Here is a 20,555-nt window from a genome sequence, read left to right as displayed (position 1 = left end):
AGAAGGAACTAGAAGAATTAACTGGTTTATTGAATCAGTAAGGTTCACTGAGCTATACAGTGGACGCCGGCTAATTGAATCAGGGGTTAATTGAATGAACCGCTTCAATAAATCAAATTGTCAAAAACAGAACAAAATCCAGTTTTATTGAATTAGCCGCTTTTTCGACTCGGCCGCTTTAAGGAATCAAAACTATTTAGAACAAACGTGATTCATATAGGCCACGGCCATTGTATAATTAACTAAAATTACACTTAAAAACGTTATGATTCTTTTTGAATTTTGTTTACTTAATACTCAAAGGGAGTATTTCTAAAATTAAAAATCAATTTTGAACCAGGTTTGGTTTCATGATATTTTTCTCCAATAAAGTAATTTTCAGTTTTTAGGTAAACAATCATGCAAAATAAAACTAAAAGGATTATTAACACTTCAAAACCAAATTGGTGCTCCACTAGACTGTAAAGTCGAGAAATATTTAGCAATCATTTTGCATCTCCCATTAACTTTTAAATGATGCTCATGAAAAAAAGAAGTATTTTCACATTTGAATTAAAAAGTCAAGCACATCTTATAACTGCAAGTTTTATTTTATAATTTTGGGTGGAATGGATATTTTATAACTCATACCCATGTTTGTTTCCATAAAAATGTCAAAATTAGCTTTAATTTATTAATTAAACAGAAGTCAACGTTTAGCAACTGCAACTGCGGCTTCAGTTCTCTTTTTTTTTTACAATGAATCCATTATTACATTAAATATTTTCACCTGTGATATGGGAAAATATTAAGTATTCATAGAATTAACTTCAAAAAATGTAACTATGTATATCTGAATTAGGAAATATTTTACAACAATTCATACTACCCTTTCTTATTTTTAGCTCTTTTTTAACGAATTTTAGAACTCTGTAAATCAAAAAAGAACCAACGTATGAATCTTGCAGAAAATTCACATTTTTCTGGCTATATTGTTAGTACACGTGTCCTAAAAGTTTTCTAGAAAATATGAGAATGTGAAGATGACAATTGTCTTTGTTTGTGTGTGTGTGTGGAATCGACATGGAATAAGCCAACAATGCTTTTCTTTCGAAATGAAATAATAAACGAAAACAAAACTTACTTTGGTATATAAACGACTAAAAAACTATTATAACAAGATAAATCATCTTGGAAGGTACGAAATTAAAATAAGAAAATACAAAACACACTAAAACGTGAGTGAATGGAGTATGATTAAGGGAAGAAAAGATGAGCAAAATCACAAGTAGTAAGTTGTAGCTAAGCATATTCTGTCCACGCCATCAAGGTCAGGAGGCATTGAAATAACGCTATCTATGGGCATGATCTAAAGCTGTCAGGACTGAGCATGCGCAAGGGAAATGACACTAAATTTCATATGGCGTGACACTGAAATAATGTGAATTTATTCTCATAAATAAAAGACAAAATATAAGGAGGAGCAAAAGACATGACTCAGCATCTCTTTGTGTTTTATGTTTTTTTGAGTTAATATTTTTAATGTACATGTAGCTTAAATCAGTAAATATATTTTTAGACATGCCTACTTTCTTGCTTTGGTGTTCAATCTCAGTCTCCTGCCACCCAGGGCCGCCAAGGCGGGTTTCTTGTCAGTTTGATCTACGAGCCCCCTAACCCTATAAAACTTAGAACATTTATACTGCTCCTTTTCCGAGCCGGCCCCTCCAAGGGTCAGGCTCCTAGTTTCCGACTCAGCTGACGTGGTCTCTTGTCGGCCCTGCTGCCACCAGAGAAAATTCTTTTACATTTTTAAAAAATTAAAAAGTCTCCGCTTTTTGTGACTGTAAAAGGTACAGACATAAATCCTTTAAAATTAGGAGTGAAATTTTAGAATACCTAATGACTGTTAAAGCAAAGCAATCAGGTATTTTTTTAAACCAAAAGTTTGGACAACATGATTGTTAACTGTAGCAATTTTAAACTAAATTAACATTTATGTTAATTTTGGTTTTCGAAACGTTTTTGCAGGATACTCTTTTACTAATACTTCATTTTAATTGATGCATTTTTCATGACCATGTATGAATTTTATGGCTGTATGCATAGCTTCTTTTTTCTTGCATTTAAAGTTTACCTCTTTACTCAATTACTAGACTGACGAAAGAAGTTTCAAATAATTTATGTACAATCTTAAAATAAAAATGCATAAATAAGTATTTTTGAGTTTTAAAATATCTTGAAAAAGTTGTTAACCAAAAGAAAAATGCTATATTTTGAGAATTAATTTTTAAATAATTTATGTCCAAATACATGAAAATTATCACTTTTGTCTGGCAATCATTTGATTCCAAGGTTTCTTCTGCCTTTCCAATTTGTACATGGACAAACATGTCTGCAGTCATGTCTGCAGTTAAAAAAAAAAAAAAAAAAAAGCCGCTGGAAACGTATAAATTAGAAAATGTGGACAAATAGGGTATTAACTGAGCTGGCGGTGTATTTCATGTAAATAAAGTATGTTTTTATTTGAACAAAATCAAAAGAAATATTTGCTCAAAATTATGCCCTTGTTTCGTTGCGATGTTAGTTCGATGTTTCATGCAGAAATATATTTTTTCTTTCTTCAGCACTTGAATACGACTACATAAAATTAACTGAAAAGTTTAACCCGTTACACATTTTCTAATTAAATTGTCACATATATCCGTGTTGATAGAAAACATTTCATTGTTTTTGCGGGATAAAATTTTCAAAACAATTTATTAAGTAATCGTCGACAAAAATTTTGATTGTATTAATCTCATACTTTTAAATTGGAACTAATAAGAGCTCATCAGTATAAGTAACTTTTATATGTTTGGATGAGTAATGTTGACAAAATGAAGTAGATAAAGTGAACACTTTACCTACTAAAACAGGACTATAGATATTTAGAAGGGCTGGTCCACTCCTTTGTAGAAACGAGTGCCGACTTTCGACTGGTCTTGGTAGGGAGAAACCAGTTTTTGACGTCACTGTGTTGACAGAGCGTGCAGTTGACGACAAGCAACTTCATTGCATTCCTATCCTTTCCTGCGATCCTACGTTCATTCTTTGTAAGAATTTTAGAGAGAAATGGCTAGCTGTGCTGTAGCTGTTTGTGAGAATTATTATCGGAAAACGAAGAACACTGATATTGTTTATCACGCTTTTCCAAAAGATTTGGAATTAAAGAATATATGGCTGCAAAAATGCAAAAGAAAAGATGCTATAAATGAAAGTAATGCAAGAATTTGCAGCGAACATTTCACAACAGATGATTATGAAGATGATATGAAAAATAGATTGCTTGGTTTGAAAACTAATAAAATTCTGAAAACTGGAGCCGTGCCGAGTTTAAAACTTACAGTTGGCCACAAGAATGTTGAAGAAACAACTGTGACCGAGAGAACTGCGAGAAAAAGAAAGAGAACTATAATTGAAAATGCAAAAGAAAGATTAAAAATGATCAGTCCTAAAAAGCGTGCTGTAGATTTTTGTGAGAATTTATCAGACGATAGTGCCGCTATTGTTCAACTTGAATATCTGGAAGACACCCCTCAAAATAATATTAATGCAAAATTAGAAGAACAATGCGAAACAATTAAGAAATTAGAAAAGGAACTTGAAAAGATAAAGCGAGAGAGAGATCATTTATTAAAATTGAAAAGGATTAAACGTACAAAAAGAAGTAAAAGAATGAACAAAGTTTTGATTGAAAATCGTACATTGAAGAAAAAAGTCAAGTCACTGGAAGCGAAGAATAAACAAATGCTCACAAAGATGAAGAAGGTGATGACTACTTCGCAATTAAAGGTTATCATGGAAAGCAAGAAGAAAATAAAATGGAAACCGGAAGACATTTCTAGGGGTATTGTGACTAGGGCAATATCAAGAAAAGCTTACGAATTTTGGAGAGGCAAAATTGGAATTCCAATGCCAAGTGGCACCACTCTTAAACGATGGTGTTCTAAGATTTCAATTAGGCCGGGAATCTTGGAAAGAGTTTTAATGTTAATGAAAGAAAAATGTGAAAATATGAGCAAATTAGAAAAGTTTTGTATCCTTAGTTTTGACGAGATGCACATTGACAGCAAATTGGCATATGATAATCAAGCAGACCAAGTTTTGGGCCCACATTCCAAGGTACAATTTGTACTAGCAAGAGGAATCATGTCTCCTTGGAAGCAACCGGTTTATTTTGATTTTGACCAATGCATGAAAATGGACTTACTCTTTAAAATAATTAAGGCATTGGAAAGCACAGGGGTTTTGGTTTCAGCGATTGTGTCTGATTTAGGTGGAAGTTCCACTTTGTGGAATCAGCTAAATATTTCAGTTGAAAAATCCTTCTTTGACCACCCAAATGACCCTAAAAGAAAAATATGGGTATTTGCTGATCCTCCTCACTATCTGAAGCTTTTAAGAAATCACTTCATTGATAAAGGCTTAATATTAGAAGACGGCACAAAAATTACTCAAAACGTCATCAAGAGCGTTCTTGAAAAAGATCGTGGAGAATTACGGTTGTGTCACAAGCTAAAACCCAGTTTTTTAACTTTGAAAGGAAATGAAAGGCAGAAGGTTGCTCCTGCGAAAACCCTTTTCTCCGCCACAACGGCAAAGGCCATTCTTTTATTGACTGGAGATAAAAAAGTGGCTGACTTTTTCGAATTAGTAGACGAATTTTTCGACATAATGAACAGCAGCCATCCTATACCTGCAAGTCATAAACCCCTGAAAGCCGCTTTTGGTCTCGATCCCTACTTTGAGAAACAGGAACAAAAATTACTGGAAATGAAACAGACAATTTCCGGATTAAGGGTAGATGGGAAAAAAAGTTTACTGCCTTTTCAAAAAGGAATTATAATTTCGATTTCGTCTATATTAGGCCTTCAGAAAGACTTAAAGTCTGAAGGACAAAGATATATTTTAACTTCACGTCTGACACAAGACGCCTTAGAAAGCTTGTTCAGTCAAATACGAGGTATTGGTAGCTTTTATGATCATCCATCTCCTGTAGAAGTCATCTTTCGATTAAAAAATTTACTACTCGCAAATAAATTACCAGCATTGTCTCCTAAAGCTAACACACAAGATGAAAACTCCTTGGGAGCATATCTAACTGCAGAAATACTGCAAAATGCTTTTGAAGCAAAAGATGTCCAAGAAATAATTGAAGAATTGGAATATGAAGATGATGATCTAATAGCGTGCAATAAATTATATGATGAAGAAATTCCTATGGCCTGGAAAGCGGAAATAAATAAAAGTGATAGTCATATGACATTTACAGAACACGAAGCTTTGAAATATGTTTCAGGTTGGATTGCCTTTAAAGCAAAGAAAGAAGACCCAACACTTGGTTCAATTTCAGCAAATGCCGTTGAAGATTTAGATTCAGCAGTTTGGCTGAAAAGTATTTCTAAGGGTGGATTGACAGTACCGTCAGAAACTTGGCTTCAGTATGCCGAAGAGTTTGAAGAGATATTCAGGGCAATCAATGGCACAGATAGCATTCATAAGGGTCCCAATGTAACAAAAGAATTGCAAGAGGTTTTGGAAAAGAAATTCCCTAATGTTTGCAAAGCTGCAATAAAAAAATATTCAAGAATTAGAACATTTATCAGAGTAAGACATTTGAATCGCGAAAGGGATCAAGAAAAACGAAATGCGAATAAAAAAATGAAAAAATGGCTATTATCCAGCAAACTCAAAATCGAAGAAAATAAAACAGTTCAAAACGCATAAACTACTACAACTAAATCGTACAACTAAACTTTTTACACTTTAAGACAGCGATTAATGTATTTTTAGACATAAGATTACATCAAATGTTATTCTCAATTACAGCATTAAAAGGATCTTTTAAGAGCCAAAGAAATGAGGTTCTTTTCAGATTCAAAGCAAATAAGGTTATTTTTAGAGCCAAAGCAAAAAAGGTTCTTTTCAGAACAAACATAAAAAAAGGTTCTTTTCAGAACCAACATAAAAAAGGTTCTTTTCAGAACTAACATAAAAAAAGGTTCTTTTCAGAACCAACATAAAGAAAAGGTTCTTTTCAGAACCAACATAAAAAAAGGTTCTTTTCAGAACCAACATAAAAAAAGGTTCTTTTCAGAACCAACATAAAAAAGAGGTTCTTTTCAGAACCAACATAAAAAAGGTTCTTTTCAGGACCAACATAAAATTATTAATTATTACCTAATTCCATATCAACCATTTGAAAAAGCGATTCTTTCCAGAGCCAATACAAAACATTCGGTTTTTAGAACCAACTATTAAAAAAGCAGGGGAATTATTACCTAATTGAATATCTATTCCAGGTTTCTCTGCGCAATAGATTAAAATATTGGCTATCTATAAACGTATAAGCGTGTTATTAGTTATATTAAAAGCGTTTATTATTTTCCCAAAATTTAAACACTAGTGCTTAATTTTTAAAAGACGTTTTGCGTCCTTTTTTTTCTCTTCTAATTTACAGAGTTTTATCAAGAGAAAAACTTTCGTTTCGCTGTGTTCAGTATTCGTTTCGTTGAGAGCGAGCGGAGTGTCAACATGATGACGTCACGGGAGGTTTTCACCGTGGACGTGAGAATGAGTCGTATGGACCAGCCCTTGTCAGTATTATAAGGTCCTGTACTAAAATTTCACTCATGTGCTATTGAACACATCGAATGCGGTACGACACGAATTTTCAATGTAAATAGCAACACACGTGTTTTAGGTTTAAAATATACGCTTTTTTTTCAATGCAAAGACATGGAGCTATGCAAGAACAATGCTTATTTTACTGAAATAGTTTCATAAATGTGCGCTGTGCTTTGCTACTCAAAAGAAAAAAAAAAACACATGTTGAATTTTCATTACAAAATTTCCGGTCCCTAAACGTAGGATATTTTAATTAAAGCATTTTTAGTGAAGGATATTTTAGTGCAGCGTTAAATATCTTAATATACATTGACCACAATTTCTTGTTACCGTGCGTAACCGATCAGTCAGTAGGAAGCATCAGATTTTCCGAAATGCACACTTAAACTTATAGATCAGAATATGTATTACTAAAATTTCACAATTTCTTTCTTTTTTTCCAAACTAAGTACATCTTCAAACTTCCTTTCCAAATCTTGAAATTTTTCCTTCTCAAACATATGCCTTGACCTACTTCCAGCAGCGATTTTAAATATGGCCATCATAAAGAATATAATCAAAGAAGATCCTGTAGATTTTTCAAGCTGATAAGGGTAATTTTTATTCACATCACTTAAAAACGAAATGAAAAGAACAAATTGCAAATCAGAATTCCAATAAGGTTCTAAAAAGGACAAAACTTTTTCATTACTTTTCTCATTCTTACTGCTGGATGCACGGATTCCAAGGCTATTAAAGATGTCCAGCAGCAAACTGTCATATCCAGATGATAATTTCCACATGACTGCCACATAACTGCTATGCTGAATAGTGCTAAGTACACAACATAAAACACCTAATAAAATATATTTATCATTAGCAACATAAAAATAATATTGATCTACGGAGGAACTTAGTATTTTGAAACGCATTTCAGGAATTTACCATACATCAGAAGAGTAAAATTCAACAAATGGCCCGGTGGTAAAAGTTCAAATTAACCATAGTCTGTAATTTTTCTACGAATACATTTAACCCAGAAAGAAAAATGTTACGGCTAAAATACAAAGTAAACTGTTCGATTGTTGTAGACTATAATGTAAATAAACTGCTTACTGGTTTGAAGACATGAGTCTTCATGTACATGAGCCTTGTAGACTAAAAGCTTCATTTTACACAAATTTCACCTCGATGGTATACTTTAAATTATTTCACCAGTTAAGATCTTCGGATACATTTTTAAGCCTAAATTTTTATGAAAAATTTGTAGTTGTAACTAGAACAATCATACCGTCAGTAAAGTTTTACCATCGCTTCCAAAAATTGCATTTCGTCATTTTTTTTCTACCAGTTCAATTTTAAAATTTAGTCAAAAAAAATTGCTGAACGTTGTATTATTAACGTTTGAGGAAAGCATTTTTTTACACTATATTAGCTTCAGGACACATATAATGTGACTTATAGAAAAAAAAATCTGAAACTTCCCTGGAAAATAATGGGTTTCTTATGTACCTGATTTCTGCCATCTGGAAAACACCAAGAAAGTTTCACGCTAAAATTTAGTAACCTTCCTGAAATCCTGACCTAGAGTCTTTCCGAAAAATTCAGAAACCTTCCTAATCAAAGCCAATCATGATGCTAAAATAACTCGGGAATCTTCAGTGAAAGCTCATATATGAAAATAATAATAGCTTGTCAACTTCCTGTGCTGATTGGAGCTCCACAGTGTAAAATAGGCATTTATGAAATTTGTTGCGATTCAGGATATCTTTTTGCAACAAAATTTGTTTTTCACAGGAAACTGATAGAAACTTTTGAAATCCTGGAACGTCACCAGGAAGTAATCAGTAACCTTTACCACATTTATTATCCAAGTAATCTGCTTGGGTTAAAATTGTTTTTTACCTAATCCTACTTTTTAAAGAATAGTTCAATACTGTCTCCTTATTTTTAAAAAATGTAATATGGTTCTCCCAAGTGAATTTATTTTGCATTAGAAATTAGATTCAATGTACCTGAAAAGTCCAAAATTTCGTTATTGGAGCACTCCACATCAAGTACATCATTTTCCATATGGGCGGATGGTGTATGGCGTATCTTCGAAATGATGAAGGACTTAAGATTGCGTCTATCATTTTGTTTTTTGCGCTCTGCTTTGCTCCTTTGTTTCTAGAAATACATGATTGATAAAATTGATGAATCACAAAAACAAAATTTTCCAAGAAATGGGTTTTTTTAGCTTTCTTTTGCGAAAAATCAAGGAAAGAACATGAAGTTCCGTCCAAATCTAGAAGAGCCTACTTTTCCTTATTCTAACAGAATAGGATTGATTTTTAGCATCTGATCAAGAACCTCTTAATTAGCTAAAAGTGCAAATTATGTCAAACATACCTATTTAGCATTTTTAACTGATTTTCTAAAAACAAAATATGCCTCTCTCATTTGATGAAATAAATACCTAAGAAATAAATAAACGAACAAATAAATAGCAACTCTTAAACAATGCCCAGTCCGATATCAACTCCGCAGCCTTGGCAGAAATAGACTCGAAGGAAAAAGACCGACTCTGACTCTTGGAATTTTACAGCCTCAACTTCTGACTCCGACTCCATAGCCCTGGTCTGTAGCGTGAAACAATGATTCTTGAGATGATTTACTTTTAATATCATTCCAAAGTTTTAATTTGTTTGTCTAATTTTTCCCAACGGAAAACTAGTATGTTGTGGCCATCACGAAACTTTCTTCTATATTTTTCTTTTTTTTTCTGATCCCTCCCCATGCTTGACAATATGCAATATTCCCAACAAAACAAAATTACGCATGCAAAAACTAGACGACCATCCAAATGTTTGAATTATTGCAAAAGCAAAGCAAAGAGCGAAAATTGAAAGTTATTTTAAAAGCCTTGCTTGAATTAATTATAAATATTTTATTTGTTAACAAACATAAGATGGCAACAGTTAAAAATTTTAAATCATTGAGATAATATTTCCGATCATTTCCATACAATTAAAATCACGAGAAATACGCAGACGACAATCTATTACGATTTATCTTTCTTATTGTTGCATTAATAAAGCTATTTTTATTCGAAAAAAAAAAAAAAAAAAATCAACACCTCTTTGAGCGATTGGCTTCAAAATTGAACCAAAGCCTGTTTACATATGGATTAACATATGTTCCAAATTTCAACCAGAACGTAGTATTACTTCTTGAGATAGGGCACTCACAATGAAAAAAAAGAACGGGCGATTGCGCTACTCCCTTTCTAGCTGTTGGCACCAAAATAAAATCAGATCTTATACCCACTAAGGGCTACTTGCCGATAAATTTTTCTTTCATTCCGTTCATTATTTCTTGAGATATAGCAGTCACAATTGACGACAAAAAACGTTCTATAGCTCAACCCCCGTTTGAGTTATTGACACCAAAATTGAATCAGCACCTGTTCCTGTTGATGGCAACATATGGACCAAATTTTTTTGATTCCGCCAGTTACTTCCTGAGGAATAGCAAGCACGCGTAACTCAAAAAACGTCCCATTGCTCCACCCCCCTTGGAGGAATTCGCGCCAAAAACCAGTGGGCACAAGTTCACATAGGGGCACATATGTGTACCAAATTTCGTTCGATTTCATGCGGTAGTTTTTGCTGTAGAGCAGCCACAAAAAACTGGTCACACACAGACGTGACACACACACACACACAGACAGACAGACATTTTCCAAAAATAGTCGAAATGGACTCAGCACACCTCAAAACGTTCGAATCCGTCAAAATTCAAAATTCGAAAATTTGCACGAATCCAATACTTTCTTCTATATATTAGATATAGAAGAAAGTAATAAAAAGAAATTGGTAGTGCTTTATTTGTTGACAGAAGGAAAGAGCTGTACAGACGATTTAGTTTTTATGAAAATTATTTATTCAAGAGGGCATTTTAGTACTCATTTATTCATTTTCTAAAGTTAGTTTTTTCTTCTTAGTTTTAGGAAGCATCGGGGTAAAAATAAAATCCGAGGGGTTTTATTTCTTACCCAATAGAAAGAGAAGCAAAAGATTTTTTTATTGGATAATATGCATTAATTTTGATAAGTTTTTTGTTTTTTATTTCTTCTTTTCTTTCTATTTTATTTTATTTATTTTATATTTTAATTTTATTTTAACCTTTTTTTTAAATAGGATTAAGTAATTTTTTATTGACAAATGTATATTAGCTTCATTGCTTGAAATGTAATACTACTTTATTTGTTCGTTCATTTATGTTTTATCCATCTATTTCATCAGATGAGAGAGGCATATTTTGTTTTAAAAAAATAAGCTTAAAGTGATAAAAAGAAGTGTGTGAAAAAAAACTACAGTTTTAGCTAATTTAGAGAATATTGAACAGATGCTAGAAAGTCAATGTGTTGGTGTACAGGAAAGTAGGCTTGTTTCGTTCTGGGAGGAACTTCTTCTTTCTTATCTGATGATATGTATTACTAGTTTTCTCTTCAGTAACTTACAGTATGAAAATTTGTTTTTCAAAATTGGTGCTGCATGCCCCTGGATAGAGTGTAACAAATTGAATAGAATGGTGCTTAAATTTCGATTCTTAAAAAAAAAGAAAAGAAAAAAGGACTTTATGTACTTTACCTTCCCCAAACAGTTATGAAAAACTGGATAAAAAGTTATTTTCCTTTTTGCGGTAAAAAACGTTTTATAAGCCGTCTGTTTTACTTTTACACTCATAAATATTCTGGATTTTTGCATGCTTTATTCACTGTATCATAGTTTAATTTATAACAACTTGCAATTGAAAAGACTTACCAGGGTGTTTTAAACAGTCCATACCCCAAAAATGCTCCCCCCCTCCCCTCCTTCTACATATGAAAAAAAAAAGAGGAAAGAGACCCGAAAAACTTCCAATGGCGCAGTCTTCACCATGAAAACACTTCCGTGGGCACTAGGGTGGAGTGATAAAAATCAAAATCTGATAAACGTCAAGTAATAGTGCAGAAAAGTCTTGTAGAGATATTTAGTCATGCCAAAAGATTTCGACAGAAAAAAAATATCATGAAGGGTCGCCCTCGCCTTGAAGTTGACCATTACTGCATAAAAACTGGAAAACATTACAATAATTTCATCAAAAATAAAAATTTGATAAATTTGATGCAATACTTAAGAGTATGCGTTTTGTATAGATTACACATCGCATGTGATCATTTAAATAACGGACTATATATTAGAATTCCGCGCATGCTTTGAATTTAATCAATATATCCTCAAAACTGACCAACATCGTAAGGCTCCGTACTTTGAGAAAAAGTATCAAAAGTCATTATTTGAAAAAATGTGCTCTCGTATTAATTAATCCTTATATATATATATATATATCGAAAAAATAATAATAAAAGCATTTCTTACGTAGAGAAAGAAGAAGTTTGTTTTCCCCTTAGCACATAACAAAATGAAAAATTTACGTGTGATAAAGAACGTAAGCGCATAACTTAGGTGTAAAATGTAAAATTTACGTGTGATAAAAAACGTAGGTTAAGTATAAAAGTTTTAAAATAAATATGTAGCTTGCAACATCCCACATAAGTTGCTCCTTGAAGCAAAAGAAAATAAATTTTAACGGTTTTTGAGCTCTCAAACTGTAGCCACATTTCACGCAATAAGCATAGTTTTGGCTGGCGAGTCGGACTTATTATCTTGACTCCTAACCTAACAATGTTTGGCCTTAGTGATGCATTGTAAGGTAGTCTCTCAGCATCAAAATTGAAATCTGGAATTATAAATTTTTGTTGTGCAATCGAGTTCTTCAATTTTGCCGTCGTACTCCGACGGAAACCACGTTCTCAAATGACGTTTCGGTCATCAACAATACTGTAGTTCTGTACACTGGTTACTTTGAGTATAACACTGGAGAATGCAGATGATCTTCATCAGAGAACTTGGTTTGCTTCGGATTACGAAGACAAACTTGAAAAATTCGACTGGACATTGAAAATTTACAATTTCAGATTTCAATTTCAAAGCGGAGAGACTGCCATGAGCTCATCGATGAGCAGAAGTGGGGAAACTTAGCTTCACCTTTCTAAAATCGGAATTTCATATAAAACTTTGATAGAAATGGTGCTTGATGGCGCACCTACTGAATTTTATGGTTTTCAAAACCTCACATGTGATACTAAAGCAGAGGGACGATAGGTAAAATTAGATAAAGAAGCGCTAGCTATAGTTTGTTTTATAACCAAAAGAAATGGCTTTATTCGAGTCAAATTAGAATCTAGAAATACGCCACAATATGACACTAAAATCGAAAATTGGCAGGAGTCAAATAGTTCAACTCGCATGCCATTTTTATAGTAATCAATGTGATTACAGTTTGAGGGCTCAAAAAAATTAAAATTTATTTAGCAACTTCTTTTATTTCGAGGTGTTTATCATGTCGGCTGTTTCAAGCTACATTTACATTCTCAAATTTTTATACTTAAACATTGTTCCCTATCGTAGGAAAATTTTACTTTTTGAGCTAAAGTTATTGACTAAGTGGAGAATTATGTTTTTTTACTGGATAAGAAATGTTTATTTTTTCCGTATCTTTGTAAGAGTTAATACATATGGAAGCAAATTTTAACAAATAATAAGTTCTAATACTTTTTCCTCAATGTACGGAGCATCACGATGTTATTCAATTTTGACGCTATATTCGTCAAATTCAAAGCATGTCTGGAACTTTAAAGTACAGTTTATTATTAAAATGATTTTATGCAGTGTGTAATCTACACAAAAGTCTACTCTTAAGTGATACTACATCAAATTAATCAAATTTTTATTTTTGATGAAATTATTGCAACTTTTTCCAGTTTATATGCAATAATGGTCAACTTCAAGGCGCGGGCGACCTCAAGATATTTTTTTCTGTCGAAATCCTTTTGCATATCTCTACAAGGGGCAAGTATTCCGCACTATTACTTAACGTTTATCAGATTTTGATTTCTTTCACTCCACCCTAGTGGGCATTCCTGTTTCAAAAATATCAGATGTTTTCCCATCACTAAAACAACCTTTTAGTAGAGGAATGATATAGTATAGAAAAGTGAAATAGTTAAGATAACTTACTTATTTTTAAAATGAACGACTAGAAATTTGTTTTGAAAATTACAGTACATTAAGAAAGATGAATGCATTTTACAATAAAACTTGCACTGAAACATTGTTTTCTTCATAGTAAATTCTTACCTTTACTCTTATTTTTACTCAAATCAAGAAGTAAATGCAATAATAAATAAGTAAACGAATATAGAATGAAACAAACGAATAAATAAATAGATTAATTGATTAATTTATGCTAATCAATAAATAAGTGAATAAAATAGTGAGTGAACGAATAGATAAATGAATTAGTAAATGAATACGTAAGGGATTTAATGAATAATTGTACATGCAAACAAAATGAAGTATTTCTCTTTGCCCCATCCACTTTGCCCCACATGTATTTGACTAATTGTACAAAACATTTAAAATAAAAATATGCTTAATATTAAATAAATAAATGCTGCACCGAATAATTAGTAGTTTTAAAATATTATTTAAAATATTGTTAACAGAAACTTAATCATTTTGTGACGGCAAAAAAAAAAGCCTTACCAAAAAATATTACAATATGAGTATCAAGTTTTGAAAATTGATTGCATTATCATCTGCTTTGACCTTTAGATGCAATTTTTTCTTGACTGGAATAGACTTCATGTGCAACAAAATAGTTGAAATATTACCAGATACGTAACGCTCAAAGCAGAGTAAATACTTCACCATTTCACTTTGACCCACATTCCTCTGCTCCTGTTTTTTTTTTTTTTTGTTTTTGTTTTTGTTTTTTTTTTTTTTTTTTTTTTTTAAGAAAAAGAAAATTTTAATCCGGTCCTAATTTAAGACACTTTTAAAGTCACAAATACTTCTAGTACATTCACATAGCTACTTCTTTTCCTTAAATACCATTCAATAAATTACCCAATTTCAAGTATTTAAAAGTTCTGCTGCCCCTGACCACTTGCTCTCATGAGCACTTATAGATTTGCTTCTTTGTAAATTTCCCATTCAATGTTAAAAAATCACAATAAATACTTATAGTCACAAAATGCTTCTTGTGATCAATTGAGATGTCTCTTTTTAGTCTTACATTAGTACAAAAATATAATTTCAAATCTGAGCACATAATCGATATTTTATAGTATTGAAGTCTGGGACGCCCGAAGTTAAATATTTGGGAGCGCGGAAACTCTCAATTTTCCGAATGGAACTCCAGATTTTGCTCAATGATGATAATTTTGCAGAATCGTCAGACAAAATTTGCGGAATAAGGAAATTTTTGAAAGGTCACAGTGACCTCCCGTAACCTACTATCGGGGCGCCCGTGATTGAAATCGCAAACAACCCTATGCTTGTTAGTAAATGCACCCTATATTAAATTGAGAACTACTAGCCTAAGTTTTGCAAATGAGAAATGTTAGCAGTAAATGAACGGTTTTGGAATAGAAGCTGCAAAAAAGAGAATACTTAACCAATTAAAGATTTTACGCACCTTGACTGCTAACTAAAGTAAATTATTTCTCATTCAATAAATATTCGGGTACATAGAATGATATTTCACAAATTAAAACGAAAAAGCATTTCAAAATGCAACTCATATACTGTTAGTTTCATAACTCGCTATGTCTTGTTAATAGTGATTATCAACATAGGTTAAACAGTGAGAAGAATTTATCACCAGTTCTTGTTTCAAGCGTCCCAAATAAGTCAGACAATTCTCTGATTTTCTTTTTTTACTGTCGCTCACAGAGTGCATCGGATTTAGGACTTTGGAATTGAAACGTGCTAACAATGTACCATATTTGTATTACTGTGTAACTAAATAGCTAAACGGGAAAAAGACTGAATCTGAGCTGGGTTTAAGTTGTTCACCGAAGATTCCATCAGTTTAACTGTAAGTTAAACTTAGCTTTGGCTTTTATCAAATATCTTCACATCCAAAGGCTCACTTACTTTGCTTTGAAAAGGCTGTTCCTTGAATCGACCCGGTCAATAGACTGACAAAGGATCCGCCTTGGCTCTAGGCGCCCCTGTCTATTAGTGCCTCAGAAGTAAACTGTGTTATGTCCATTTTTTCTGAACATTGGATTGGAACACTTTATGTGACATTTCTTCCATTATTTTTCCAATGGTAAACATTACTAAGTTAAATTTTTCACCAAACAGCCAATAGGTGGTGGTACAAGCAGATGTGCCCATTCTGAATCGTGCTGAACGGTACTAAGTGCTAACAGTACTAATTTACTGATTTTGACTTAACATAGTTTATTTCATTTTAAGGCATTCATATTCAGCATTGGTGCCGGTGCCTTAGCCCATACTAATCATTTGTATTATAGCAATGATAAAAACAGAAACTTACTTATCATTTTGATCAGATGAGTCGTTAATGAGAGTTTTATTGTCGCTTTCATCATCTGAGTCAAAGTCTGTAAAAAAATTAATAAATGAATATTTATTTCATCATCTCACAGTTCATGAAATCTAATTTTTTCATACCTTACAAATTCAACGCAGCAAATAATAGAACTAAGGTGCGATTGCTGCAATTAGTCAGTATGCATAGCAATTTAATTAAAACATTAAATTTAAATTTTGTCAATTTTATATTCTTCTTTTTTTCATGTACAATCACTTGGTCATTCAAAAGAATGATAGTAAAAAAAATTAGTTCAAAGAATGAAATACATATTTCTTGCAATTTAATGGACAGCAATTTTTAAATATTATTTCTTTTCTCTGCTAAGTGTTTACCAAATAATCCTTCTCCTTTTATAAACATTGTGCCTTTCAAAAAATAAGAAAAAAGCTCTTTAAAAATGAAGAACTATTTTCACCCCACATAACGGATAAGAAATAAAATTGCTGTTTTATTTTTGCTCCACCTCCCCACTTAAATTACCATTTTTTTTCCCAAGCACAATTAGTATACAAATCAAAATTAAAGAAATAAGTAATGAGAAGTAATTTTTGTGACTTTCTCTTGGTCACTTTAAAAACTGTTTATTTTTTAATTTAAAAGAAAAATTCAAGAAAAAATAGAATAAAATTTTGTAAAATGCAATAAAATATCAGTTTTTTTTTATATCAAGCTCTTCTTGATTCTAAAACGGCTCCAGTTTTAGTTTAACTTTAACTCTATTTTCAGCATGATTTAATTTGTACAAAATACCAAGAACTATACTGACACGTTCTCTACATATTAAAATGCTTCAGTTAAGCGATTTCGTAATTTATTTCAAGCTAAGATGTGCTTAAAAGGTTAAACATCTGTATTTTAAACTAGTGAAACTATGTCTGTGATAAAAAGCATGAAACATGCATTGCACATAGGAAACATTACTTTGTATATTCTCAAAAGGCGCGACAGCTTTTCTTAATTAAATGGATGACGTGTGAGCAGTTTCGTCATGCATCATAAGAGAGTTTAAGAATAAATGACAAATATTCTGTCAGTTAAAGATAAGAAAATCTCTTAGTTCAAAAACAGCACTTGCACGCCATGCTCAGGATGAATTGATGACTTCACAAACGAACCGACATGGGAGATTTAATTAATTATATATTAGCAGTTATGTCATCGGTTTAAGACAAAACATCTTTGAATAAAGAGTCATTTACAATGGATTACTCATCGTACAATGGATACATCGTAGTTAAGATAAATTATTCGTCTTCACGAAGCAAGCAACATCTTTGGTTAGTTACACGTTGCATTTATGTCAGCGGTCATCGACAAAACATCTACGAACTAAGAGTCAATTTTAATGGAATACTCTTTACTCATGCTTTAGAGGAATTATTTTGTGTTCACAAAACAAATGACCTATTTGGTTTGTTACACTTCAGCAGTTATGTCAATGGTCATAGACAAAACATCTATGAACAAAGAGTCAATTTCACTGAAATACTCTCTGCTCATGCTTAGAGGCATCATTTTGTGTTCATGAAACAAATGACATGTTTGATAAGTAACACGTTAACAGATATGTCAGTGTTCATAGACAAAACATCAATGAACAAAGAGCCAATTACAATGGAATACTAACTCACGCTTAGGATGAATTATTTAGTCTTCTTAATACAAACGATATTTTAATTTAATTAATTTCAAGCTAGATGTTACGTCATTGAGACGACACACATAGAAATAAAGTCAGCTACAATGAAGTACTCCTACACCGTACTTAGGATGAATTATTTTTCCTCTTGCAAAACAAAGACAACATTGGTTAATTACATTTACATCTATGTCAGTGGTCATAGACAAAACATTCATGAACAGAGTCAATTGCAATGGATTGCTCTTAACGCACGCTTAAAATGAATTTTTTTGTCTTCACAATTAGATTTCAGATAGGTACCAAGTGGTCCTCAGCAGAGAAAAGATTAAAAACCACTTATCTAAAGGATGTCACCGTCCCATAATGGGACGTAGATCTTCGTGCGCTATTATGCTGGATTTTATTAAATTCCTTATATTGTATGTATGCTCTTGTTTTATTAATGTACTCAATTACTTAAATAAACTTGCTGATTATAAAAATGGTTCGTTTTTTTTGGAACAACATGTAATTGCTTGCTAAAGAATTTTTGAAAAACAGGTGAAATACGTTTAACAACTTACAGTAACATACTAATGGTCCGCAAACTGTTCATCTATTGAAAAAGCGCGTTAATTTGATGTGACACAAAATTTCATATTTATATCGCATAAAATATATCACCATCGTGTGAGTCGTAAAAGTTCTCTTCGAGCTTCAATCCAGGGTCGATAATGTATTTGATAAGGTAAGCACGTTTTGAGGAAGATGAGCAAACCACTAACAGAGCGTTTAAATTAGCTCCCTGAGTGAGATGGTTTTTAAATAGCAGTGGTTAAGTGCGGGAGAAGTCTGACGCATAAATGGATATTTTTATTTATTTAACTAACATAAAAAAGAATAGTATTTGGTTTTTGTTCTAGAGAGATTTCAGATCGTGTAGAACTATGACCATTCGCATGAATTTCACGAAATGTTGGTGCAAAACATTTCTGAAATAATGAAATCATTCTGATTTAAGCAATTTTTTTTAAAACATCTTATTTTACTAGAAAATCACTCATCAAGGTATGATCGGTGAAAATTGCTTCTACATATGAACGAGGCAATTACCTGTTTGGTGATATTTTGATAGTTGAAATTTTAACCCTAACCCCAGAGGATTAACCCTAAACTCCATTAGATAGTGTTCATTGTTGACCACTTTTTCGTTTCTTCATTCTCTTAAAATTAGTCTTACCAGTAAAGCAGTTAAGTTACCTGTCTAGTTCAGCCTTGTCAAAATAAAGCTTTTCCCTGCATGTCAAACATTAACAAAAAAATATCAAATTATCATGCCGTGGAGCGAGGTTCATTGTTGATGAAGTCAAAGCGTTACTCGATCAGTAAGTTCGCTATTATATATATGAGGATTCTGTGCAGTATTTTAAACACAAAACTAGCTGACAAAAACTAATAACAGCATGGCTACACATCGGAGAAGCGTTACACTTTTAATATTTACAGTTGGATCAAGATTTCCCTATTTAAAAAATTACTAGCGCTCTACAGACGATGAGGACACTTGGAAAAATTATTTTTAACAAAAGAAATGATACTGCGCACACCGAGATTTGCAACTGCCACAGAGACAAATGAAATAAGTGAAGGACAGTAAAAAATAAGCAATCTACGCATAAGAATAATTAGAGTGGTATACAGTAGAGGTGGGCAATGTCTTTCTTTTTACTGATCCGTTCATCAGAGGATCGATCATTCTTTTGATCCGTTCATTCAACTCGTTCATTTGAAAAAGTTGTAGATAAACTCTGCACGAGACATACTCACATACGTTCGATATGTTTCAATAAATTAGGAATGTTCTTCGATGGAAAGGTAACTAAAATTATCTAAAAGTAAGAAAATATACCTATGAAAAATTAATCAAAAAAATTCATTCAGGTTTGGATTTATAAAGCAATTGAAGTTCATTTCATAAAACATTTCTCAGTTCTCGTAAGGTATGTTTTCCATTCCAAAAACCGCAGGTACCGTTTCAGAATGTCAAAAAAATAAGTTATAAGAATTTTCCAGCTATAGTACTGTATATATAGATAAAGTATTATCAATAAACCATACATAACGAAAAAAGTAACAACAAATAATACATATGTAGGTCAGCTGGAGTACGGAATAACTTAGCTTAAAAAAAGACTCGCCTAAATATTAGGGAGTTTCAAAACTATTCCACAGTACCGATGATTCGGGAGTTTACTGTACAATGTCCCAAACTGCTCATCATTCAAAAAAACGGTCGTTCATTTTAAAGATTCGTTCTTTTTAACCCGTTTGTTCATCAACGTCACATCTCTAGTATACAGTCTTGCAAAGCACAAAAGTCGTATCTGCAATTTTTATCAAAGTTGAGTTACGGTCACCAGGTGGTTCTTTGTCACATATTTCACCTAAATACAAAGTTTTATGGTCATTAGCCAATGGGAAATATTTTTGTTTTAACCTGAAAAAGTTACATCTAAATCAAATACATGGAGACGCAAAACTTTTAACTTTAATTTCTCAATTTCAACTCAGTTGCAGATATGACTTTTGCGCTTAGCAGCGCAGTATAAGTATTGAGAAGTTTTATTTTAAAAGTAAAAATAAATCAATTTCTGAAATCATTTTATGAATAAGAAAATTTCTCTAGAAAGCTATACGACCCCATTTAAAAACTCCTGCCTATAGTTGGAGCAAACCTAGCCTAGCAGCGTCGGGATACTGCCATTAGGATCTGCGTAGCCACAATTCTGCCAGGTTAGGTTTGCTCCAG

The 20,555-nt window shown here is 32.3% G+C and overlaps 1 protein-coding gene across 1 annotated transcript in view; it reads right to left on the bottom strand.

Annotated features, from left to right (window-relative positions):
• The window catches only part of LOC129220724 (transient receptor potential cation channel subfamily M member 7-like), a 100,387-nt gene that overhangs the window by 33,389 nt on the left and 46,443 nt on the right, over window positions 1–20,555 (bottom strand). The window contains exons 15-17 of the mRNA XM_054855154.1: window positions 16,066–16,132; window positions 8,643–8,724; window positions 7,340–7,483 (exon numbers count right to left, since the gene is read on the bottom strand). Of these exons, the coding sequence (XP_054711129.1) occupies window positions 7,340–7,483; window positions 8,643–8,724; window positions 16,066–16,132 (293 nt within the window). The remainder of the gene's footprint in view (window positions 1–7,339; window positions 7,484–8,642; window positions 8,725–16,065; window positions 16,133–20,555) is intronic.

The sequence above is a fragment of the Uloborus diversus genome, chromosome 4 (assembly GCF_026930045.1).
Source record: "Uloborus diversus isolate 005 chromosome 4, Udiv.v.3.1, whole genome shotgun sequence".
In the NCBI taxonomy this organism is placed as follows: domain Eukaryota; kingdom Metazoa; phylum Arthropoda; class Arachnida; order Araneae; family Uloboridae; genus Uloborus; species Uloborus diversus.
This window is presented reverse-complemented; position numbering and strand designations above follow the sequence as displayed.